General features: G+C 39.8%; 2 protein-coding genes and 2 pseudogenes across 3 annotated transcripts; 1 reads left to right on the top strand and 3 right to left on the bottom strand.

Annotated features, from left to right (window-relative positions):
* Window positions 1-539: 539 nt before the first annotated feature.
* Window positions 540-1,689, bottom strand: LOC140949505 (uncharacterized; annotated as a pseudogene).
* Window positions 1,690-1,833: 144 nt separating this feature from the next.
* Window positions 1,834-3,231, bottom strand: LOC140949504 (uncharacterized; annotated as a pseudogene).
* A 1,026-nt stretch (window positions 3,232-4,257) lies between these two features.
* On the top strand, window positions 4,258-6,896 carry LOC140951149 (uncharacterized). 2 transcript variants are annotated; one of them, XM_073400367.1, is made up of 4 exons: window positions 4,258-4,424; window positions 5,071-5,529; window positions 5,688-5,781; window positions 6,733-6,896. In XM_073400367.1, the coding sequence occupies exons 1-3, from the start codon at window positions 4,332-4,334 to the stop codon at window positions 5,715-5,717; spliced, it is 582 nt and encodes a 193-aa protein (XP_073256468.1). In that variant the 5' UTR covers window positions 4,258-4,331; the 3' UTR covers window positions 5,718-5,781; window positions 6,733-6,896. The 2 variants fall into 2 exon arrangements, 1 of the variants encoding a protein (XP_073256468.1); XR_012167255.1 differs by lacking the exons at window positions 4,258-4,424; window positions 5,071-5,529; window positions 5,688-5,781 and adding an exon at window positions 6,043-6,215.
* Window positions 6,897-7,034: 138 nt separating this feature from the next.
* LOC140951152 (P2X purinoceptor 7-like) lies at window positions 7,035-8,114 on the bottom strand. The gene is made up of 2 exons (XM_073400370.1): window positions 7,698-8,114; window positions 7,035-7,483 (listed from the first exon to the last, which is right to left on the bottom strand). Exons 1-2 carry the CDS (start codon window positions 7,862-7,864, stop codon window positions 7,318-7,320), a joined length of 333 nt encoding a protein of 110 aa, XP_073256471.1. The 5' UTR covers window positions 7,865-8,114; the 3' UTR covers window positions 7,035-7,317.
* Between the last annotated feature and the right edge of the window lie 17,128 nt (window positions 8,115-25,242).

Below are 25,242 nucleotides of genomic sequence, written 5' to 3'. Positions count from 1 at the left end.
AATTTTGAAACCGACGACCTCATGTGCACCGTTCACTAGTTTGGTCAACTGATGGATTTGTATGGGCGGAGGAGTCGTAGCGGAGAAGGTGATCTCACCCACCCTTAAAAAGCCAAAAAATGCAGTACTGCACATGGCCTGAAACATAAGAATCTGGTATTTTGACAATGGTAATAACGAAGCAGATTGCAACAACTTATGCAGGATGGGAATTGTAATAGGAAGCCTGCTGTCTAAACGAGCGTGCAGCTTCCCATAGCCCTTAAGCATCTGGACCACAACAAAAGCTTTAGATGGGTCAGGATAACCTGAAAGTTTGTGCGAATAGCTTAGAGCCGAAACATAAGTATTAACTGTTGAAGCAGCATACTTGAGGTCATATAGATAAGCAATAAATAAACAAAACATTGGTATAGATATGGGAAATTGCAAAGGTAACCCTGGAAAGGTCAAACGAGTAAAACGGTGAAACAAGGTCCATGCCCGCTGGTAAGTTGGAAGGGAGGATGGTTGCAAACTAGACTTCATAAGTGTTGCAACTATGGCTGCCAACTCTGGGGCTGCAGATGCAGGGGGATATCCGTTGGAAGCTTGTCCATGTGAGCAGGAGCCAATTGTTTGAAGGACTGAACCTGTAACCGAGATAAAGAATCGGCTAAGCGGTTCTTGACACCAGCAATATGCTTAGCCTTAAAAACAATATTGTATTCTAAACAGATTAGGACAAGCTTCCGAACGAAAAACATCAAGGATTTGTCCTTACTTGACTGCTTATTGATCACGTGGACTAGAGATTCATTGTCAGTAAAGAAAAGAATACAGCGATTACGCATCACATGACCCCACAAGTACAGGCTTAATACGATAGGGTAAAATTCTAATATGGCAAAGTTAGAATAGGACCAAGTTGCGGGCCATTTCCCATAACACCACCTACTACCAAAAATAGCACCGAATCCTAATGCATCCGAGGCATCAGTATACAAGTCAAGTTTAGAAGAAGAGTACCAAGTTTCTTCCAGGAAAAAAGATCGGCCGTTGAAATTAGATAAAAATGATTGCCAAACTTTTAAATCTTCTTTTACATCTTTTGAAAGTCGAATAAGATGGTGTGGGGATTGAATACCCACTGTTAGATCAATCAATCTACGCAAAAAGGCTCTGCCTGGTACTATAACAGAACAAGCAAAATTTAATAGGCCGGTTAAAGATTACACCTCCCTCAAGGTGGCCTTCTTCCGATGTAAAAAATCCGAGAGCAGAGCGGAACATTTATTAAGCTTATCAGGAGGCAAACGAGCCTCCATTAGCACAGAATCTAATTCAATTCCAGCAAAAGATAATGTTGTTAAAGGGCCAAAAGTTTTTTCCGTTGCTATAGGGATGCCAACATAAGAGCACAGATCAATAAACAAATCCAGTTGAGCTTGACAGAGCTGCCTGTCGGGAGCAAAAATTAGGAAATCATCCAACAGATGGATAATATGGTCTATTTTCAATTTGTGCCGGGCAACCCATTCAACTGCGGTGCTAAAAATTTCAAATGTTCTACAAGAACTTGAACAACCCATAGGCATGCAGCGATCAAAATAAAAAGAACCCTGCCAGTGCATGCCTAAAAGGCCATACTCATCTGACTGTATCGGGATTATCCGAAATGCATTTTGGATATCAGTTTTTGTTAAGTAACTGCCCTGACCAGCCAATTTGATGCATCTTATGGCATCTCCAAAAGTCGCATAACAAACAGTACTGTTTTCATGAGAAATCCCGTCATTTACAGAAGCACCCTCAGGGAAAGACAAATGATGAATAAGCCGAAACTCCCCAGGTGATTTTTTGGGGACCACTCCAAGTGGGGAAACAACAAAGGGGGATATTGGGGGAGAATTGAAGGGACCGGCTAAACGGCCAGCTGCAAGTTCTTTAGCAATTTTTGCATCAACAACGGTTGGATTCTGTACAGCTGATAAAAGATTTTTGGCGAGCGAGGACTCGCGGATCCCTTGAAAATGAAGGGGAAAACCATGTGTAAACCCATCAGAAAGAAACATCACAGTTGAATGGTTATACCCGGACAAGAGATACAAAAGCCTACTAAACTTTACTGGGGTTGGGAGGTGAGGATTTGGCTCCTGAGGATTTGGCATTGGTAGTTGTTCTTGGTGATTGCTTTTATCGGAAACGAAAAGTACAATTACTCATTCGATGAGCACCCTCACACTTAGGGCAGGAATGCTTAAAGGAACATCCAGCACACTGAGCCCCCTTGTGAAATTTAAAGCAATAACCTTAAGGGACAATGCTGGACTCCGAAAGGCGTGACCGAAAGGAGTTCCCAGGAAAAGATTGTTTCTTACTAACGGGTTGCTGTGATCGCATCCACAATTCCCAATGGATGACGCCCCAAGGAAAAGCTGATGGCTGATTTCGCCGTAAATAACGAAAATTCTCATCGTAATAATGCCAATCGTGTCCTCGCGCAGCCAAATCCTGCACAATCTCCCCATACTTCATGAGGGCGGGGGCCTCTGAAGGAAATTGGCTAGTATATACCCCGACAAACACCATAAAGTTACTCGTCCATGACGAGATGGTCAAAAGCTTTCTGGTCTTAGTGACCGGTTCCAAGGCTAGTGACGGAGGCTGAGTGCTACCTTCATTATGTAAAACAACTTGATATTTGCTTTCTAAAGTAGGGTTGGTGGCCAAAGCCCCAAAGTCAATAAACTCATTTTTCAGAATCTTCGCTCGCAGCTTAGCAGACACAGGAGCATCAATGGGTAGACTTGGTGAAGTAAACAGGGTGCTAGGCAATGGAGGGGTTATGGTTGGTAAATCACCTGACAGCCTCTCCTGAAATTGGCTAACAGCTCCGTGTATCACTGATTGACCGGGACTATCTGCAGGAATTTCAACCGCAGGCACCTCTGATATCTGGTCAGCTCCAGCTGCATCGCCAGTAATAGGCACGTCAGCAATCTGGTCAGGAATCTGGTGATCATTGGCATTCTGGTCTCCACTTGTTGATGAGAACCGTCTTGTAACCTCATCAGACACCCTACTGACAATCTGCTCCAGAAGAGCCTGAGGTAAGGCCTCAGCCGAGACCTCTTGAGGCTGCGTCTGCTGAACAACTGCTGCTGAGCCTTGACTGGATTTGACCCAGCGGGAACGCTTTCTAGCTGGGGCAGCAACAGTGGAGGCAGAGTTGGCTCTCTTAGGAGGCATTATCTGCAAACAAATGGAGAAGAAAAAGGGGAGGAATCATGGAAATAGACAGCTTATAAAGACCAATTAACATTTAGAAGACATGAACACCTTAAAATAAAACAAACAGGCCGGGTCATGCCATGTCAGACAAGAAGTCCTCGCACCAGCAAGCCCACAAAAAATGGCCAAAGTAAAATAAAACACACAAAGGCTCCCCAAACACAAGGAATTAACAGTAAATTTCTCAACAAGTAAAACTGAGCTAAAAAGCTCAAACGTGACGAGGGAAGCACAAGGTAAAACCTTATATATGCGAACCCATCGTAACAAACTGGGACGAAATGTCCACACAATAACAAGGGGAGCCAAAAACCGGAGACAAACCCCGAATAAATAAAACGAAAAAGGTGTCCATTACAAATCTAAAAATTAAAGAAAGCAAAACACAAAATGAAGGAAATAAGCGGTATTATCGCATGCGAAGACATGAAAAGGTCTCAAAAATTCAAATAAGCGGTATATTCAAATGTAAAGACGCAAAAACGTGACAAATATTCAAAGTATGCGAATTGCTCTTAAAGTGCTACTACGATCAAATTTGGGAATTTGTTTTTGATAACATATTTCGAAAATGTATGTAAAAGTGACTTACCGTGCCAAGTTTGGAGTCCAAATATGATCTGGAAGTGTGTTTATTTGCACGGCAATTTTCGTAAATGTCTTGCCGCCATTACTCGATTCAAAAAATGACCGGGAGTAGTATTCGAAGGAGTTGGGGCGAGATGTGACGTAGAAACATCAACGCGGCAAAACAAGGCAAACAAACGTGGCTAATTTCGCATGCAGGACGAGATATTTTTGGAAGCTTTTGGAGGTTCTTTCTTCGCTTTTTTGACTTAAAGCGAAAGTATGCCTGGTAGACGTTGTGTTGTTCAGGACTGTGGAAACGTAAAGAACGATGAATTGGGGATTTCTATTCATAATTCTCCTGATTCGGGCAGTGTTAGATTAAAGTGGAAAAGGTTCGTGTCCATTCATGGAAGGATTTCAACCCAGTGGGAAAATTTGCTGTGTGATCGGAGCATTTTACAAGGGATTGTTTTACGCTTGCTTTTCCGATGAAAGACATGAAAAGGAATTTGAAGAAGAGGACGTTTCCAACCATTTGGAAGAAATCCTCTCAAACACTATCAAAGCGGAGTCGACGATCGGTGAGTGAAATTACAATGTATTTGCGCTGTGCTTATCACCATTATATTTATTTCCCCATTTACCTGTGACATGATTTTTTCTGGCATCGTTGTTCAGTATTCGTGTAATGAATGCTCTGACTATTTGGACTTCCCATATTGTTGCATGTGTTTTCATACTTTTCTGCTTTCTTCTCATAGTTATAGTAAAACGGGCATTTGCGCTGAGTGGACGTGAAGTCAATTCCCCAATTCCCAGACCTTTCCACTCAATTGAAAATTTAGAAAAAGTGAAGCTACATAGAAATCCGGCTCTCTATTTTTTGAGAGATTATCTTGCTGTTACTTTGAGATTTGACAGTACTCCAAACTTCCCTGCAAGAAATCTTACAGCAAATTAAGAGTTACACGCGAGTCTTTTAAAACGACCAAAAATGGACTTAGTCTGATTTCTACATTCTATAAGTTCAGTTACTGTTTGCGGGGTTTTTTCGTTTGTATTTTAATTCTATTTTCTCTGTCTGCAAATGATGCATACATTTTAAGGCAAAGATGTGGTTAAACCTTGCTTCCATTTCTAGTTTTGAATACATCGACATAAAGCTCAAATTTAAACTTGTTTTGAAGGGGAGATATAAAAAATGGTCGTACCTATTTTCATTTTTAGCTACTAAATGAAATTCTGGCTGGTCAAACTACTAATGAGGATACAGAGGAAGAAGACAATCCTGAAGAAGAGGTGATTTCTTTGAAAGGAAGTTCTGCACCTGAGGAAAGTGCTGACACTAAGGGGGCTCCCAATCTCAACCCTGAGGAGTCTCCAGAAGTCGAGGGTGTTCTGAATACAAGTCAGGGTTCTTTACTTGAGGTAAATCCTGAAAAGGAGGGCTGCATCCCTGAGACTGAGACGGGTGAGATAAGTGTTGATGCTGAGATGGCTTCAGAGGTCCTAGGTACTCCTGGTGATAAGACAGCTCTCGAGAGCCAAGGGATTTCGGGCACTGATGAGGTTACTGAGACCCTGCAGATCCTGGAGGCTCAGGGAATGGAAAAAGTGCAGGATATGGATGAAGTTATGCAGATTGATGAATCATTAACGATTCCTGAACTTGAACAGGTTTCTATGGTAGGCGCATAACTCTAATTAATGTTTATTTGCATCTTTGTATTATCATAACAATGGAAAACTACATGTGCAGTTATTTTACAACAATACTAAAACACGAAAATTCTAAAGTCTTGTTATTACAGCCTGTATTAATGTTGAAAGTTTGTTTTTTGTAGGATACTCCAACTGGACATGCTGGGAATTGAACAACATGCAAAACCCTGAGGAGTGAGGTGACTCAGTTAAAGGGCAAAGTCACAAGACTGAAGAGTAAGTTAATCTCCAATCAAGATCAGTGGGTCGAAACCTTTAAGAGCATACAAGAGCCGAAGCAGTTGCTGATGGTGAATGCTGGTAAGTCAACAATAATTGATGTTGATGAGTCATATAGGTATAACTGCCTATCTTTATATTTTTATTATATTTTATCAATATTTGATTATTTAATAATAATTAAATTTTAATGGTGATAGAATTTTTTTAATTCCATTTGTTTAAGCTATTCAAACTGATCCATGACCAGTAACAAATGAGACAGAGTTAGGGGTAGAGGATGAATCAGAAGATGAGCAGGAAATGCAGGACGACGCGTATGAGAAGTTTGAGTGTGATGAAGACCCTACATGGAGTCCTGAAGAAAACGAAGATGCATATAAAAAACTAAAGGAAGATGATGGCTCGGTGAAGACTCATCAGAACCCAAGGTTTAAAGATGCAAAATTTATTGCATTTTAACATCTTAGCTCTAAGTATCCTCTGGGAAGTGATTTAGGCCTAAAACTAACTTCCAGTATGAGAGGATCTATTTAGAAACAAGAGTACATGAAATTTGTTTTTTAATTACCCAGATAAGAATTGCAAAAAAAAAAAAGAAGCAGAAGAGGCATAGCCAGCCCATAGACTGGAAGTCCCAGGCCTAAAAATGTTTGGTTTGTCCACTCAACCACTTGTATTAAATTATGCATCGTCGGGGTGGGCTAGATAGCTTAAGGGCTCAAAGTTGTCATGTGTGCAATCAACAGAATTATTATAAAAAAGCATTTTTCAGGATGTATGTGAGAATGAAATCCCAACCCACAATTAGCCAGGTTTACAACAAGTTGAAAAACTGGCAACACCCTGAGAAAAGCAATAAAAATGATAATCGTTTTTTTATATAGTTATTTTATTATTTCAGATGCTGTGATTAAATGAGTATTTCCTTTCAATCATTTTTTACAGGTTGGATCTACAAGGAAAAAACATTCTAGAGGAACCGAAGGGAATTGTTTTCCTTTCCAAACTTCTTCTTTTGTTTCAGTTCTGCCACTTGTGCTTCTTTTCAAAACCCAAACTTTCTGTATCACATACAGGTACCTTGTTAACCGTAGAAAGTTTCTGCAGAAACTGTAGCCAGACAAAAGTCTGGAAGAGTCAACCAGACCTTCTAGGAAAGTTTCCAGCAGGTAACCTGCTATTAAGCTTTGCAGTGCTCTGTGAGCCGAGTGAAAAGAAAGAAACGATACATTAAAACTGTAATTAAATTCAGGCTGAATTCGATTTAATTTTTATTACTTGTGTACATGAAAATTGGAGCAACATCAGAATTCCCAGCCACTAAACTTGAGTTTAACTGAATGCTAGAAGAACAGGGCTTCACACAGTGGGCAAGTTTGTCATTCAACAAAAAGCGAGTAAGTGGCTGAGAATTCTGAAGTTTGGCCCATAAAATTAATTGCTTACGGACAAGTATTCAAGCAACTACTGTAGGTCCTTCTTGGCCCCAGTAGCATACATGACACTCTTCAAGAACAAACAGTGCATTTATTATTCAATTTTTTCATATTCGAATCCACGATAATGGCCATTTTGACTCGGAAATTGTTTCCTGATTTTATTGAAGGCACAACAGGGCAAGAGGTATCGCCTGGAACTACCAATATAACTCCACAGCAGTCTTGTAAATTGGCGATAGGCCACAGACCTCAGGAATCTAGTTAGAGAAATGAGATCACTGTTAATTCAAGGAGGGATTGGATGGAGATAAATAAATACTCTTTTTAAAAATAAGCAGTTGGGGCAATAAAGCCATTTAGAAAATAAAAAATGTGATTCTATGAGATCAGTCCACGGCGGTAAGCTTAGATGTATCAATGCTATGTAAGGTTCGATCGTTCCCATACAAAGTCAACAATACCCCAACTTACTCATCATCACTTTTGTTGCTTTGCCCACGAACAGGTGTGTACGACTTTCCAGCTCGCGTTTTTAGGCCCAGTGCAGCCACTTCTAATACGTGGCGGTTTAAGCAGACGCTTTCAAACCCTGGATGGAGGGTTATGCATACGGTCCGGTCTCCAATGGCTTCTTCCATGACCTCTTCGCAGCGATCGATCTCTTTGCAGCAAATGCACTCCTGCGCTTTTGTAACAAGGCTGACAGAGCAGTTCGAGCACGAACACCTGCAAAATAATGTGAAAAATTCGTCAAACACAAGAAAAATACGTCTATATAAAATTATTAATTGTCTGACCTCTTCAATAAAACTATCGCATAAAATCAGGACTACAGCTAATCACATAGCAGCGAAATTGTTAACTTAAACAAAACACATAGTCGCGTTCCTCACGCGCACGATTTAACGACGGGTATGTTGAAATTGGCAAATAAAAATATAAATCTACATTCCATGATATAACCATACCATCCATTCGCTGGCAACTCTCCCGAATATCTTCGTTGAAACTGTTGTTCCTCTTCTTCTTCGCGATTAACTCTTTCGTTGTAGTCCGCGGCTTCTTCCTCGGTAGCAAGAGGTTCGCAACTGTCGTCGTACGGCGCAAATTCAGACAATTCCCCAATCACTTCGTCAACTGTAAAACTTTCTAGATCACTTTCAAATGTGCAGGAAGAGGAATCCTTCGGAGATGACATCTTAAACGTCTTGTTAAAAGGCTCTAAACTCACAAACTTTTCCCAAATGCGAATCTTTTGGTTGATGTTTCTACGTCACAGTGCATAAATCACGTGGTCAAACGCACGACCGCTTTGCAGAGGTCTCGCGGGCTATTGTTTTGCAAACTTTGTAATGGCGGACGGTATTTACGCACTTTTCAGAGGGAAATTTCCAGCCCCCGTACGCAAGTATCGTTCCAATTTTTCGCTATTTGTATAATTTTGAACATACACCTATTTCAATTAAGGTTGCTCCCGTGAACCATGTTTCATAGCCTGCAGTGCACTATGGTAAACCCTTTTGTAGCGGGAAGTTTAGTCTTGTTCACGTTCATTGAAATAATGGAGACCATTTGTTAAAAGGCATTTAAGAGAGCTTTCAAGTCAAATGGCTGCTAAAATTCTTAAGCATAAGCGAGCTGAAAATTTTCATTTTTAAAATCTCATGGTAAAAAATTAGAAGCCTCTTCTTTTAACAACATTAAATGAATAGGATTTTACCGCCTAATTAAGCTGCGTTTTTGCGTGGGCCAGAATGCTGGTTATTTCAATAAAGCAAATCAACTCTATTCTTTTTTTTATTCAGTTTTCAAAAATTTGCCTCAAAAACAGATAAACACGTAATGTTCAGTTATTTATTGTTGTTCAACAAACGCCTTGAATTTGATTTTTTTAAAATTCCATCGAAAATTCCCACGTGCACGAGCCAAACAAACTCGTTGAAAATTTGCAGCATTTCAATATTACCACAAAGAAAAACCTAAACTCAAATCACTGTCTTAAATTAAAAAGCCTAGCATTCAGTGTTTTGAAATACATTGTCTTAACGTTCTGCTGACATAGCATAGAAGTGTTAAAAGTGTTTGCTTTCTAGGTTTCTAGGCTCGTTGCAGGTACGTAATTTACTAGACTTGCTACAATGATGCACCGCGGGCTATGAAACATGGATCATGTATCATTCTTCTCAGAAGCAACCTTAATTGAAATAGGTGTATACAAAAATTTCGTCCTAGTAGCACTTTAAGATAGCGCCTCGATAGCTACGATATAACTGGTACTGACGAACAGAATTTAAATGAACGCCATCATTTAAATAAAAATCCTTACCAGGGGACGAAAAAGGGGTGTGCACCCAGCAAAAAACATTGGGAAGGTCTCCTAAAACGGCGTTCGTGTACTGATTCAAAGCGGTAGCGCTCGTGAGAAATGAGGTCTGGGACGCGGCACATGAGAAAACACGTGGGATAACATGACAAACGCCGACCACGCGGACAGCGAGATTATCCACCAAGAAACGAACAAAATCATCTATTTCTGAACCCACCACTTCAGGACCGACACGAGTTAAATCGTTTGTCCCTATCTCCAGAATTATGATATCCGGAGACAACTGTTTGACCACGTGCAGATCAAACATGCGAAGTTTAGGCACTGTCCGACCTCCCACGCCATGCATAAAAACCACAGCAGTACCCTTAAGGTTAAAATTTAGATCTGCCCGCTGGTCAAAACCTGTTTCCAAGTCATGACACAGCCTACGAACGAAGGAATGGCCTAAGATAAGTACAACGGGTGACGAACGCGCCATATTTTAGCTTACAAAACAGAGCGAGTAATACGAGCGCGCGGCGCGGTGAAAAAACCGCAGAATTCTCACTGAAAGCGAAGGATAATCTCAACTTTCCTCAAAAGAGGCAGAGAGAACAAAGAAATATAAGCAAATAAGGAAAAACTTACCGAATAAAGACAGACAGTGTTGGATAAAAATGAAAAGCGTCTTCACTCGATGAAAGTGTGAAAGAATGATCAGTAATCATTATTCGCCTCGATTTCATACGAGCTCAACTCCCTAGAGGGAAAATATGCTAAAAATGTCCCATCCTAACCCATCTAATACGTCCCGGATGTTGTCACGCCAACTTTCTTTTCAGCGTCACACATTCCTAGAAAAGAGATACTAAACAACAGTTCGGCAAAAGGCATAAAAATCCTATTTGCGAGCAAATATTCCATTTTCATAATGTATTACCTTTTTGCAGGGTCTTTTTGGATTCTTCAAGAGCCAAATCGTGAAAGCCACCAGGTGTGTTACTGTTAAATGATGGATAAACTCCAGAAGAAGGGTTACGAAATGCACCTCTTTGTAGGGGAACACTTCTAACTGAATGATCACTTTCACCTAAGTTATATTAAAAGCAAAATACAGTCAAACCTGTATATAACGGCCCAGTATATAGCGGCCACCCTATATATTTAACAATTATTCCTCGAGCCCGAATGGGCTCTGAGTCAATAGCCCATGAGGCTGAAGCCGAATGGGCTATTGACTCAGAGGCCATTCGGGCTCGAGGAATAATTGTTATAGTAAAATCCAAGTAGTTGGTCGAAAATATCCAGACAAAATTACTTTAGCTAGCAAAACGCGTTCGGCGGCCATTGTCTTGTTTTCAAAGCCGGCGCTTTTCGCTGCTAGTGGGCTATAACGGGGAAAAGCCTAGTAGTAGCTCAACCAATCAGAACGCAGCATTGATGACAGACCACTAGTTGGATTTTACTAATACACGTTATTACGGTCACGGGACAGCTTCCCGAAAATATTGCAATACATTTTTTGTAAAGATGACCTGTATAAAACGGTCACCTCTGTACAACGGCCGAATTCACCCTTTAGACTTTCCAAATGCAAAATTTCAATATTTTTTACGTGAATATAACGATCCCCAAATTGGATTACGATCAAACCATTACTTAGCGAATCATGACAACCTCTATTCAAAAGTTTATCAGTGTTATAGTCTCACTTAAATACAACTACGTATTTTACTTAAAACGACTACAAACACTTGTCATCACCGGTGTCCCATGTACGCAGATCTCCTGTCGACGAAGCCGAAGGCGAGATATGGTCAAGTAAGAAAATTCAGTTTTTTTTATTGCCTACTCAAACTGCCTAGATTGTGAGGGAGTGACGTCATCCTTCAGAAAGTTTTCAGTTTTACTCAAAAAATTATTGTCCAAGTAGTTTTCGGTCTCAATCGATTGTAAAATCCTTTTTTATCTTATCTTAAAAAATATATTAAAACATTCTCCCGCTCTGAAGATAAAGACCTTTGAAAAAGGAAAGCTAAAAAAAATATATCGCGTAGGAATTGGTTGCTTCATAATTAATCTGTGCGCAGTAGCATAACCACTTTTGTTAAAGAAAACTTCACGGCGGTTTTAAATGGACGCCATTTTAAGTATTTACTTCAGGCATGCGCTCTTTCATCGCCTGTCACATTCCTGACAGGCGGTCACGTGCACAAATCAGATTTGACTAGATCTCGCCTACGGAGTAGTCAACAAGAGATCTGAGAAAGAGATTACAATGCAGCAGTTTAACTTAAAATTTGTCACAGCTATTGTAGCCGCGCGCCCTCAAACGGAAACCTAGTAAGCGTCAATGACTATATTTGTTACCTCTACAGTTATCTTACCACTGACCAAAGAAAGTTTACTTAATTCCCATAACATTCAAAAAGGTTCGAGTTGGAAACTATTAATTCACCAAAAAATTCTTTTTGAGCGAAAAGACTTTGCAAAGAGTGATTTGCACACAATAGCCCGTAGAACTCGCGCAGATGACAACATCAGCAGTCAACACAATCAACAACACTCACCTAATTTTCCTGCTATCGGTTAAAAAATTCTAGAGTGGTCTCTTAAAGTCAGCTTATAACAAACATGGTAGACGCTCCATCATGTACTATTGAGTTAGTTAAGCACACGGTAGCCCCGGCGAAGGGGGTTACTCCGAATTTCAAGTGATGGGGATGATCGAATGAGGGCAAAAATCAAAGCCCAAAACAAATTCAGAGATTCAATATCTTCCCTAAAAATGATTGGAAAGGTATTAGAACTCATTGGTGTGCTATTTTTTGGCGAGAAGAAATCAATATACTAATGTGGGGAAGTTGTTTTTGTTTTTAAAGTTAAAATACAATTATCAAATTCGACAATACATAAGCTTACCTTCGATCGTTGTCACAAACCGGCACAGCATTGCGATCGCCGCCGAGCGGAGCGAAATTACACTCGTTGTAAATGTGAGCACATGTAAGTACAACTGGAAAGGCCTAAATGAGTCCGCATTCCCCGCTCAGTTATACCTAAGTTTACCTTAGTACTATATATTTCGAGACCATTCAGTAAATTTCACAGTCAACCTCACGCAGCCTTGCGCAAGGAGTGTTTATCGATAGATTTCATCGCATTTATCCCACAAAAACTTACAATTTCAAAGCACCAACATTAGTCACCTCCGCTTCTCATAAAATCACTGCAAAATGCGGCATTCTCCGTCCAAAGACACTGCTTTTAACGGAGAAACAACTCCACGCCATACATTTCTTTGTAGCCACTTGCAATGTTTGCCCCCTGGCGATCCCATAATCCTGTGCGCATAGCTAAGTCTCACATTACTGGAAAATCATTCATTCCTCGCTGCGAGCGTGCATCGTGCGCTACAGCACGGTTAGGATAGAGGTCTTACCAAATTTAAGACACACGGGAATCTCTCAAATTAGTACGATTCAAAAGCCTTTGACCCGTCCAGGCGTTAAACTTGACAAGAAGATGAGCATTTGCTCTTCGACTCCTTCAACTTCGACGCTGGCTTGATCTCCTACCTTGTAGTAGTGTAGTTGGTTATGTGTATGAATGAATTTATGGCCGTCAGTATAAAACACGGACTGCGGACTACGGACTGCGGACTGGGTATAAAATACGGACTATAAAATACGGACTGGTGAAATGTATGGGAAATGGATGTGAGTTTGAGCATTACCTTTAAAATAACAGCGGAAATCGAGATAAGAAAACATAAGCTAATGTTTTGCGTCCTACTTCGCCGAGGAGTTGTGTCGGCTTTGTATCGCATATGTTCTTTCATTGCCATGAAATGCGTTTACATTGTTTTTTACTGTCAGTAGCCTGGTTTCAATTAGCCTTAATTTCATCTCATTGCTTCGAGTCGTTTTTTCAGTCGGTTAAGTATGGCTCGATCGTTTGCCCTGGTCGTTTGCCGGCGGAAGTTCCATGGAAAAGGCATTCAATTTGAGACTTTTCGCCAAATCATGTGACCATCCTCAATGGCGTAGTGGCTATGTGAGGTCGGGTCAACCCAAAGGTACCGGGTTCAAATTCTGCCAAGGGCCTTCTTTTTCCCTTCTTCCTTTTTTTTTCTTTTTTGTTTTTAAATATATACTTAAATAACTGTTACTAAAGTGCAATAAACAGCAAGAAAAGTATTGCGTTTCCAGAACAAGGATAGTATATTTATAATTTGAATTTCTATCATTTCCTAAAATTCACTGTGGGAAAACCAGAGGTGATAACTAATTGATTATTTTCTAAAGAACGTACCCACGAGTTGACGATAGTCTTTCTTTGATTGGTTCATGATAACCGTCACGAATATTACCAGTATTTGGCAAAATGTAAGCGATCAAAGTTAAATTGCGACGAAAAACGTTCCACTGTTTCAAAATTTAGCGCAAGTAGGTCATTTTTACCAAATTTCTTGTACTTTTTTGTAAAAAATATGACCAAAATGATCCGTTTTTGCAAGAAATGCTACTCTGGAATATCAAGTTTAACTTTGGAAAGTTTTAATAAGTAATTTGATGACTTTTTGAACATTAACCCTTTTTGTTCCGAATGGTGCATGCTTATCGATAAAACTCGCTAACAGGTGTTTCCAAAAGTCCCACATTTCATTTGGGTTATTGTGCGTTGTAAGGCGATTCCAGTCAATCATGTGAAGATCTCGCAAAAATTCAGCTTCATTGAAATTCTTGAGCTGTCGGACTTCCACAGTTTCATGCATATTGGAGCGAAGATGAGTAACTTTGCGCCTAAGATAAATAGCAGAGTGATCAATTAAACCAATATTAATAACATCTGACTTTGATATCTTATCTGGGGAATTGTTAGGCATAAATAGATCAGGGTACTTGAATATTGTGTGACTCGAATTGGTTCTGTAATAAGAAGAGTCAGACCATAAATATCGATGATATTTAAGAGGTGAGAGGAGTTGTTACTGACAACCTCCGATAATAAATCACAATTTAAGTCACCCATAAGATATAGCTCCAAGTTTTCGGCTCAAGTTTATCAAATTCTCTCAAAGGTTGAAAAGGGGTCAGAAGATGATTGTAGTGGCCTAGGGTGTTACTATAAAACAGAATGACGCACTAACGAGTAACGGGGTAACGAGAAAACGAGTAACGGGATAAAAATTCAAGAGGTTAAAAAAATAAATAAATACTAATGAAAAAAAAAATTGGTTGTAATATCCTACTAATGACCTTTACCACTCTTGAAAAATATGTGTATTCCAAAAAGTGGTTAAAACAACGACGTCAATCCCCTACCCCTCCCTCCAGCAAAGTCGAAGGCACCGTATTTTCGCGCCGAAAAAGTCACCTCGCAACAGCTGTTATTTGCAATTGAATAATCCTATCCAGTAGATGGTGTAACAAAACGTTTCGTTTATTATCACCTTAAAAGGTTATTTCCTACAGCCCAGGATCAGGAAGACTATTTTAAAAGTGTCGAGTTTCCGAACAATTGTCCCAAATATTTACAACTGAACAAAACTGCACATACTGGTTTATATAAGTCACTGCCCATGAGTAGTACCGGGGTAGTAGCATTGGTACCAACAACGACATCTGATTTCCTTATGGTTAGTTTGATCCCGCTGTATACGTTGTGCTTATTAAGATCATGAAGAAAAGAAACAGAAAATTTGTTTTATGACGCATTCTTTCTTAGACAAGGTATGGGATTGCCCTAAGTTTCAAGATTTCAGTGTGAACGTTTGTTATAACTAATGGATTAATTAAATTTTGTAAGAAGATTAAAGAAAGTACTCCTTATGCCCGAATGCAGGTCTCTCTTCGTAGTTGTAGGATGGTAAAAACTGTCTGCAAGTGCCACTTCAGCTCCTAATACTAGGCCCTAATATAAGAGATTTATCGTTAAAGCAAGTCTAGAAGACACGATCATTCCTTTCCCGAAGGGATCATAAGTGGGAGACGACAGAAGTGGGAACGAGGGCTCTTCTACGATTTCAAAATACTATTAGTTGTTGTTATCTCAGCTCAGGCGTTTCATATAACATAGTAATATATTTTTAAAGTTTGCCGCAAGGGTGACCAGAAGAGAAAAAGTCCCTGACAGAATTCTGCGCTGGAAGGGGCGTAGCTGCCTTTAAGCCATTAATCTCGGGCTTAACAAATTAAAATTTGGGTCAAAATGAGTTCATGTAATTGCATGTTATCCGGTAGTGAAATTGCAACTAATGCAGGCACCAATGTCTGTGGCGAACATGCAAAATGATACGTATTTCACTAGGAAACTCTGTCGCTGGCGAAGGCCATCTTGGGACGTTTTCCAAGAAGATATGTAGGGGTCCTCTTTGCTTACTTTGATTACCTGCTAGAATATTTGGGTTCAGATGTTGTAAATTTGGAGGATCTCAGCTGTAAAATAACATCTAGTAAACAGGCTGTTTTCTCCTTGTTTGTTTTGTTTCTCCTTGTTATATTTCTTTTATATTATTTTTTCCTGAGGACGCTGCACTTATTCGACTTAATGGAATTGGCTGACACTTTGAAAGTATTAAGTGCCCAAGTGGATCCTACCAAAAAAAGGGTTAATTTCATGCCCTGGCAGTAACTATGTTTCGGTTATTCTGCATTGATTGATGTTAAACGCAACTTGGAGCAAACCAATCCTTTTGAATGTTTCTTTACTTTACTTTTGAAAACCAACCGATCTAAAAACTAGTCTCGGTCTGCAATTTTATTTTGCCGCTAATATTCAAATTTCAGAGTCTTTACATCATGAGGTTATTTTTAAAGATGATTTATAATTCCTTTTAAACCGGTAGAAACGTCTACTATAATTAAGTTTTGGAAGGCAGTATTAAGTCGAATCCCGTATTTTCGAGAGCCGGAGTTAAAAGACATTGCCAGGTTGAGCAGGAAAGTTAATAACGCCGGGGGTAAAAAGCCTTCAAGTTGGCAATCGAGTACTTGGTTAGTTGATAACCGTAATAAGGGCCCAACAAGGTTCTATTATTTTGATTTACCTGAAAGAGCTGTTTCTACTAAGAATGAAATAATTGTGGCAATAAGAAAGAAAATCTGTACCTCACCTTCCTTCATGGTTGCTCCTCGGTCTCCTCGTAGCTGTGAGAAAAATAACCGATTGACCTACACCCATCTAGACCTCTTATTTCATCGGTCCCAACAAGCTCCACCACCCATTGTTTTTTGGGATAAGGGCATTGGTATATGTCACCATCCCTATTGTTTTCCCAGCCAATCACAAACCTTGTTTGGAAAAGGTGCAGGTCGGCCCAAAATGACAGCCTTAACCAGTTGACTTTTTCGGCGCAAAAATACCTTCGACTTTGCCCGAGGGAGGGCTTGGGGGGGGGGGGGGGCGGTGGTCGACTTCGTTGTTTTAAGCACTTTTTGGAATACACATATTTTTCGAGATTGGTAATGGTTATTTTTAGGATATTACAACCATTTTTATGTTTTTTTTTTCATTAGGATTTATTTATTTATTTTTAACCTCTTGAATTTTTATCCCGTTACTCGTTTTCTCCTTACTCATCATCATCATCATCATCAATCTTTATTTATACACGAAATCGTATCATTTTACATGGTCTTCCTAGGAATCGTGTTTAAAACTAGACTAAAATACTAAGACTAAAAGACTAAGGAACTATTGATTATAATGTTAAAAATACAAAAACTTACATTATGAATAATAAGAGTTACAATGGGTCATAGTGTATTAGAAAAATCTTTCCCATGAATTGAAGTTTTAAAAACATTTAAACTAGGCAGTTTTCTAATCTCTGAGGGAATCTTGTTCCACAGAACAGATCCTCTGTAGTGTAGGCTCCTTTTTGCAGACTCAGTTTTGGGTCTGGGGACATAATAATTTAACTCAGAATTTCTAAGATTGTGTGAATGTACATTTGAGGTGTTGGTAAAGATCCGCCTCAGATACGATGGGGAAAGATTATTATGGATTTTATACATTGTCACAGCCAACTGTTTAAGTCTTGCATATTCTAGCCTTTCCCAGCCAAGCTCATCCAACAAAACACTTGAGCGAACGTCATAGTTAGAAAAGGTGAGAATTCTAGCAGCCCTATTCTGCAGCTTTTGAAGTTTGTCTGCTAGTCCCTTATTGATATTACCCCAAACGGCACCACAGTAATTAAAATATGGCATTACCAGTGCATTGTACATGTTCACTCTAGTATCAAATGGTATAAAATGACTTACACGCCTTAAGATAGCAATACCAAAGGATATTTTCTTTGAAATGGTATGAATGTGTGGACGCCAGTTCAAAGATTCATCAATTTGAACTCCAAGGGATTTATGTTTAATTACTCTTTCTAAGGGTGTATTATTGACTTTGACTGTGAAGTCACTATTTATTTGGGATAACTTAAATTGGCTCCCTATAAGCATGTATTTAGTCTTCTTAACATTTAGAGTTAATTTGTTTGCTGACAGCCATGACTGGATTAAATTCATATCATAATTCATTTTATGTTCAAGGACACATGGGTCTTCTGCAGATGTGGTAAGGGTAGTATCATCTGCATACATTCTGGGTTTTGAAAACAAATTACATGAAGGGAGATCATTAATATAAATAGTGAATAAGAGAGGGCCTAAAATAGACCCCTGTGGAATACCACATGTTATATTACAGAACTCAGAATGAACTCCATCAATGAACGTTTGTTGCTTTCGGTCAGATAGATAGGACTGGAACCAGTTAAGGGATTGAGAACTGACCCCATAGAGTTTAAGCTTTCCCAGAAGGATAGCATGATCCATGGTATCAAAAGCTTTTTTCAAGTCCAGGAATATCACACCATTTAAGAGACTGTCGTCAATATTCCATAGCCATTCATTCGTAGCCTCAAGTAAAGCTGTTTCAGTGGAAAACATAGGTCTGAAGCCAGATTGTGATTCAGTTAACAAGTTATTATTATTTAAATATTCATATAATTGATTAAAAACAACTCTTTCAATTAATTTACTTACTACAGGCAGAACTGAGATAGGTCTGTAGTTGTTAGGATCAGTCCTGAGGTCTTCTTTAAATATTGGCGAAACTCTAGCTCATTTCCAAGCATTTGGAAATATTTGCTTTTGAACTTTTGCTTGTGTTGTAATCGATATTCTGCTAGTTGATCAGCCAAGGTCATAGGCGTTGATCGATCTGCATTGATTATCAGCGGCGAATTTTCATCAGGTTTGGCGTCTGATGCTTTAGGCGATATTTCACCGTCGGAAACCTCAAGCGCCTTGAATTTATTTTGTATATCTATGGGTCTTCTATTTTTACCCACACTTGTCCACCCCTGGGAATCAGACAAGATATGCGATTGTTTCTGGAAGTGAGAAGTTATGTCATTTCGAAGATTAATTACTTCATTGGCTATTTCGTTGGTAGCGACCAGTAATGCAGCATGAGAATCTTTCAGATCATTTGTCTCCGGTAACCTTTGTGATTGGGTCTGGAGGTGAGAGGTTACGTCATTTCGTAGCGCGGTCAATTCATTTGTTATTTCATTGTTTGCTGCCAGTAAAGCTGCATGAGAAGCTTTCAGGTCACTTAGTTCGTTAGACACTTTTTTTAACAACAACGACAACTGAGTTAATTGACTGTCGTAATCAGCTTCGATATCCTTGACCAGATTTGAATATGGAGATTTGTTAGCATCCAAAATGACTTCCATGTATGCGCTATCAATAAAATTTTCAGCTTTGGCTAGGTCGTCTTCAGTGGGTGAAACTGGAGGTTTAGCAAAATCCCCTCCAAGGCTGTTGTCAGCATTAATTGTAATAGGGTCATCACTAGGCGAAACAAGCCCCGTGGCTATCACCTCTCTTGCTTGAACATCGTTGTCTAGATTCTCTTGGAATGCGTTCAACGTTTCGCTAACCGGGTGTGCCCAAGTTGAAGTTAGATTAATTAAATCTTTTCTCAGTTTGTCTGCATCTTCTTTTCCTTGAATTTGTAGAGTTTTCGCTTTGTGGTAGAAGTTACAAGTGATGTTTTGAATCTTGAAAACAGCACAAGTTCCGCTGTCGTTAGCGCGAAATTGATTAGGCTGAACTTCCAAATGCAAGGCCAGAAACCTGAGTAGGTCGTTCTTAGATCCATTCCATTTGAGCTGATTTTTTGTAGACAGGAAAGATAATTTCTTGCAAAGGGCTTCCAAATCCTCCATTGCTTTTGTAGAGAACAAATCTTGCTAGCCGAGTTTTGAGGTCCGTACCGTACCGTATCAAGACCAAAATTGAATTGAACTCCGTTACTCGTTACTCGTTACTGCGTTACTCTGTTTAGTAACACCCTGGTGGTCTGTACCAGGTAGACACGAGGAAAGGCTTCGAGCGGGGCTTAGTGATTTCAACAGTGAGACATTCAAGATTATTCGGACTAAGATCAGCACGAAGCTGAAAATTGATATTACTACGAACATAACCTACGGCCAGGAGAATACAGTTCACAATACAAGAAGAACAACTTTATGCTGAATGCGGGGCAAGATTAAAGAACTTCCATCAAATTTACTCTGTATTTGTCCCTCTCTTTTCGAAACCTATTTTATCACCGCAAAATATAGCATCTAGGAAAAACTGCGTTTTAGCGTCGCAGGTGTCCGTTTTGAGGAGACAAAGCCACCAACTCCAGTACTTCTAATTACCTTTCATTTTTCAGCTGCCCTGAAAGCCTTTGTACTTGGTACTTTATCCAAGGTTTTCAGACTTGACATCACATTCGCACGGGAAGTTTGCCACTTGGGGATAAAAATGAAGAAAATATGACAATCCGTTGTCGTCTTATTCTTTTCATTATCCCCAATGGCAAACTGCCCGTGCGAATGTAATGGCAAATCTAACTACCTAATACAAGTGTTATCGTTGCAGCTGAAAATGGATCGGTTTAGGAACTGGTGTTGGTGGTTTTATTTCTCCTCAAGACGGAGAGGTTTTCGTAGACGCTATATCTTTCTTTGTTGAGATGTTTTTTCGAAAAGAGAAGGACAAATACACCGGTAGCTTTGATAAATAGATGTTCTTTAATCTTGCCTCGCATTCAGCGTAAAGTTGTTCTTCTTGTATGGCAAACTGTATTCAGCCGTAGGTTTATGACTACTCAGTTTCTTGCAATAAGAAAGCTTTGATTAAGAATACCCTCGCAGACAGGAGATAGTCCGTCGGCAGTTTTTCTCTATTTCAGCGTCCAATTTCAGTAATGTGTTAGCGGTGTATTTTTCTAAAACGTTAAATTTGACAGTCTTGACCAGCTATTTGTGCAGTGAGGTATACGGTCACGATTGACTTCAAACTTGCAGATATAAAACTAGTGAGCTCTGAGACTTATTTGCTGATGTTAGAGAAACATCTGTCTTAGGGTTTCGAAGTTATTGGCATTGTTTGTGAAAATGTGAATTAAAATTTGGAATCCATTAATATCTGGGCAAATTGTCAATTCATTTGGTCAGGGAAAGTGTACATTTGACTGTCAGTCTGGGAATTTCCAAAACTATATTCCTCTGGCAACCATTTCTCAACAACCTCATGCATGTTGAGAATTGAGGAACTGGCAACATGACTTGTATGTGGACTTTTCATACAAATTCACCGGGGGCACCCAACGAGAATATAGTTCAAAACCACTTAAACATACCATTGTTAAACGTATTTTAGTATTTAAACGGTAGTTACACGCATATTTTTAACTCTGAAAAGTTTCTATCTGTTCGGATTTCTAGCTGAAAGTCTAGTGATTCGAGAATTATAGGGATCAAAGCTTACCTTTTCGAAAATTTCAGCCAGAAAAAAGGCTCCCGAAAATTGTAGGTGGCCTTTTTAGGGTAAAAATCCGTTAAAAACGGGCAATTATACCAATTTTAGATGTTCGAAAATCCTAGGAGAGGCAGGCAAGCAAGAAATTCTACAACAAATGTTCCGAAAATTCTAGATCTCAAATCGTCTTCCGAACAGATATTTTACGAAAATTGACGTTGGGTGCCCCTGATTCACTCTTGCATGGGTGTTTTAACTGTTTTTCATGCATGTACACAAATAAACGTGAACACTTTCATACATGATTTGGGATGATAATGATAATTCAGTGCTAATGAGGGTACCGCCTATTAAATAATCATCGTAATCACAATTCTCCTCAACTGCATCCTTAATGACATTGCTACATGTTATTTCTATTTCAGTGTAAGTGATTATGTTTGCACCCAGGCGGTGTGCGTCACGAGATTCAACCAATCAGGACGCGTTATTTGTAGAGTAGATTTCGCGCTTGCGAAGAGCCGTTTTCAAAGGTGTATATGGTGAAATTTTCGCTTTATTCCAAGCTTGTGTTGGTAATTTCTGCACTATACGGCTGTGGATAGTTGTTGGAACACTTAATCTTGATAGCAGTTACGTTACTTTTAAATATTTTGCTTTCTTGAGCATTTGTGACAAGTTTGAATTGCTCGGTCATGTGCAGGACGCCATGATGATTTGAGTGTTGTTTTAGCCGTTCTTCTTGGATTCATTGCTGGTTACTGTTAGAGGTTTTATCTGATTATTTTGGTCATTTTGTTACTTCAACCTTTCTTCTTTGCAAATTTGGGAGTCTACCCGGGTTTACCCCTGTGAGTTTTCCCGTTATGAGCCGTTAAAAGTGTCTTGGAATTAAGAGATCGTCTCAGCCAAGTAGCACAACTCCCGGGAAACGGGCTGAGAAAACATGTCGAAGCGGAAGCCGATGTGAAGCGAGTAGCGCCAAACCCAGGGAGAGTTTGTTCCATTTAAAACGAGAAAAGGTAAATAAGTTTGAATATTGTAATAACCTTTGGAAACAAAACAATTTTCATAACCCAGTACGGAAACTGAACTCAAGCTTTTAAAATAATTTGCAACAATGTGTATGCAAATCTTTATGTAAACTTAATACGTGAGGGAATAAATTGTTATAAATCTCTACCAAAACACAAAACCATTATCGAAGATGTAGACAACATCATACAGGATTTTAAAACTGTGAGGTTCGGTTTATAACAAAATCGATACACTACGGCTCACTTCAATGCCGCGGCACAGACTAGATCGTGGTTTATTTCTGCGGCTGCAGCTTCGGTGAAATTCTCATTATGCTGTAGGTGTTCGGCTCTTTCGGTCTGTTTTCCCCTTGACTGATAGAAGATTTATTTGCGCATAAGGATTACAAACGGGCACTGTTTGCAAAATGATACAAAAATGTCGATGGGAAATAAAATTGTTAGGAGAGACGATTTCTCACCTTACTGTCTGCTCGCGCTCCTCCTCCTTGCCCGGTAATAAAGTCCATCAAATATATAAACACTACTAATGGACGAATTCTTTTTAGTTAAGCAAATCCAGGTATGAACTACAGATCTCTTTCACTCTGAGACAAAAATATACATATAAACCAAACAGTACATAAAATCTTCTGAGAAGCAGGAAATCGCCGCTTAAAATCGGCTAGAAGCAAGGCTAGACTGTTCAGTCAGCCCCCTATTTTTTCGTGAGATCGTCTAGAGTCTTTAGATATACCGCCTCTTACAGTCACGGGTATCTTGATTTTCAAATGTACTGAGGGGGCGGGCGTCGGGGATTATAGCTCTGGGAGGGGGTGGAGGGGCGAGAAACCGCCCCCACCCCCTAAGTAGTTTTGACACTCATGCAAGATGGCAGCCCGTAACACAAAGCGCTCGATCTCGATGATCTCACGAAAAAATAGGTGACTGTGAACAGTCTAATGCAAGGCCAGATGGCACCTTCGATCGTCTCCGAATCGCGATAAACGTATTGAAATTGCCTTGTGAAGCCAATAGCAAGCATCTAAGGCCACCATGAGATCTTGACAATTCTCCAAATCGTTCTCTTCCGTAATCTTTTCCAGAAAAGGAAGCAGTGTTTTGATCCCTGGGTTTGATTCATCTCTTTCACGAGATGCGAACTCGACCGTGTCACGATTGAAATGAGGCACAGCAACAGTTTAACCCAGGAACGTTTGTGGGTCGTGACGCACACCGTCTGGTTTGCACCTTACTGTTAAAAACTAGGAGTAATCGGAGCTTAGGAGAGTGCGTTCGATATGTTAGCTAGGCGTACAGGTAGCAGTTGAGGGGAAAGGGTGGATGGTTCTTGCGATAGATAACTATGATTATGGCATATTTTGAACGTAAGGGTTGCGTACAGCGAAACCTCTATGAAACTGTGTATCATAATGAAAAGGTTTTGAAGGCTAGTGATCAGCGTGATCATGATCGTATGGTTCGTCTCAAGTGCTAGCTATTTGAGGAGACACTGGCCAGAGTGCTTCGGGCGTGTAAAAAGAACTTTTTGTTTTACTGGCGCAATAGATGTTCTACAGGGCGCAGTTGTTCGAAGGCCGATCAGCGCTTAACCTGGCTTTCTTTTTCTTTTGTTAAAAGACATTTCTTTGGATAATTTTCTCAGTTATTTTAAGAGCGTCCAATCATCAACTTGTTGGCAAAATGAAGCTTTCTCATCTGAGTTCAAATTTCGCACTAACCCTCCTCGCATGGGGTTAACTGAGCCAAGCTTTGAACAACCCAGCCCAGGTACTGTTAAAAAGCAAAGAGTTGACAAAAAAGTTTTAGATGTAATCATTAATTTTATTTAATATTGGGAATTCCACATGTAGAGAATTACTGAAATTTACTATAAAATGCCGGAAACCGTTACTGGCAAGTCTTCTTAACTTGTGATGATACCAAAGATCTAAAACGACCCAAGACCACATTTTTGTGGTGAATGCCGGGGCACAATGATTGTGTTTAAACACTGGTTCACTTATACTACACCTCTCAAATTCACACGTTTCAAGGGAATCATCAAAGTCTTCAGTGGAATGTGTATGCGGCTCACGTCAATAACTTTTCCAGTAATTTGGTCGAGTGTATTGATTTCAGTGGCTTGTGTGGCGCTACTGTGGGCTGGTCACGTTTTTCCGAATATATAACATAGAGCTAAAATGTTCGTTTGTCCAGTGCCGAAAATATCACAAGTCATGATGAAATGGTGCCGCCGAGCTTCACATCTCGGTAGATTTACTTTGTGGAATAACGGCCACCGAGCAACCAACTCGGTAGTTTCTCTCGCCGGTAAATTTACTTTGTGGTACAACGGACGCCGAGCTAAACAACCCGATTTGATGCATGCACCAGGAGTAGCACGCATTTTCCAGAGAAAAATATGAAGGCTTAATCCAAAGTAGAATTTTACTCAGGGTGTAAACTTTCAGCACACTTTTGAAAGATGAACGCTTTGGAAGATTCATTAAACACAGATCGATAGTAGACCTTCGGCAAACTCTTAAGGTGACTCGACCCAGTTTTTTGGGGGGGGTACCACCCTACTTTGAAGCTCTCTGGTATCCCCACCTTTACTTTTATCGTAAGTCTAACACATAGAATGGATAACATATAGATCAATCTACAATATAACATAAAATGTTTGGCGATCGGAGTAAATGTCACGTGGTTATAATGCCACGCCCCTTTGAGGTCTGAGTCGAAAATCTGCTGTTGCCGGCATTTTTTCGTGAAAATCTCTCGGCTACACATAGTGCGCATTAGTGCCTTACGCTGAACAGAGTTTCACCAAAATCGCAAAGACCCAATTCGAGAAATTCAGC

Source organism: Porites lutea, chromosome 10 (assembly GCF_958299795.1).
Source record: "Porites lutea chromosome 10, jaPorLute2.1, whole genome shotgun sequence".
In the NCBI taxonomy this organism is placed as follows: Eukaryota; Metazoa; Cnidaria; class Anthozoa; order Scleractinia; family Poritidae; genus Porites; species Porites lutea.
The sequence above is the reverse complement of the archived record's forward strand: the minus strand, read 5'-3'. Positions and strand labels throughout refer to the sequence as shown.

What these genes read in the sequence shown, in the direction of transcription:
- LOC140951149 (XM_073400367.1), top strand. Translation starts at nt 4,332, where the DNA reads ATGAAAGACATGAAAAGGAATTTGAAGAAGAGGACGTTTCCAACCATT. An exon ending in CAAAGCGGAGTCGACGATCG is followed by an intron (nt 4,425 to 5,070) that starts GTGAGTGAAATT and finishes TTTCATTTTTAG; the next exon opens with CTACTAAATGAAATTCTGGC. An exon ending in AACTTGAACAGGTTTCTATG is followed by an intron (nt 5,530 to 5,687) that starts GTAGGCGCATAA and finishes TGTTTTTTGTAG; the next exon opens with GATACTCCAACTGGACATGC.
- LOC140951152 (XM_073400370.1), bottom strand. Translation starts at nt 7,864, where the DNA reads ATGGAAGAAGCCATTGGAGACCGGACCGTATGCATAACCCTCCATCCA. An exon ending in AGCAACAAAAGTGATGATGA is followed by an intron (nt 7,484 to 7,697) that starts GTAAGTTGGGGT and finishes TTCTCTAACTAG; the next exon opens with ATTCCTGAGGTCTGTGGCCT.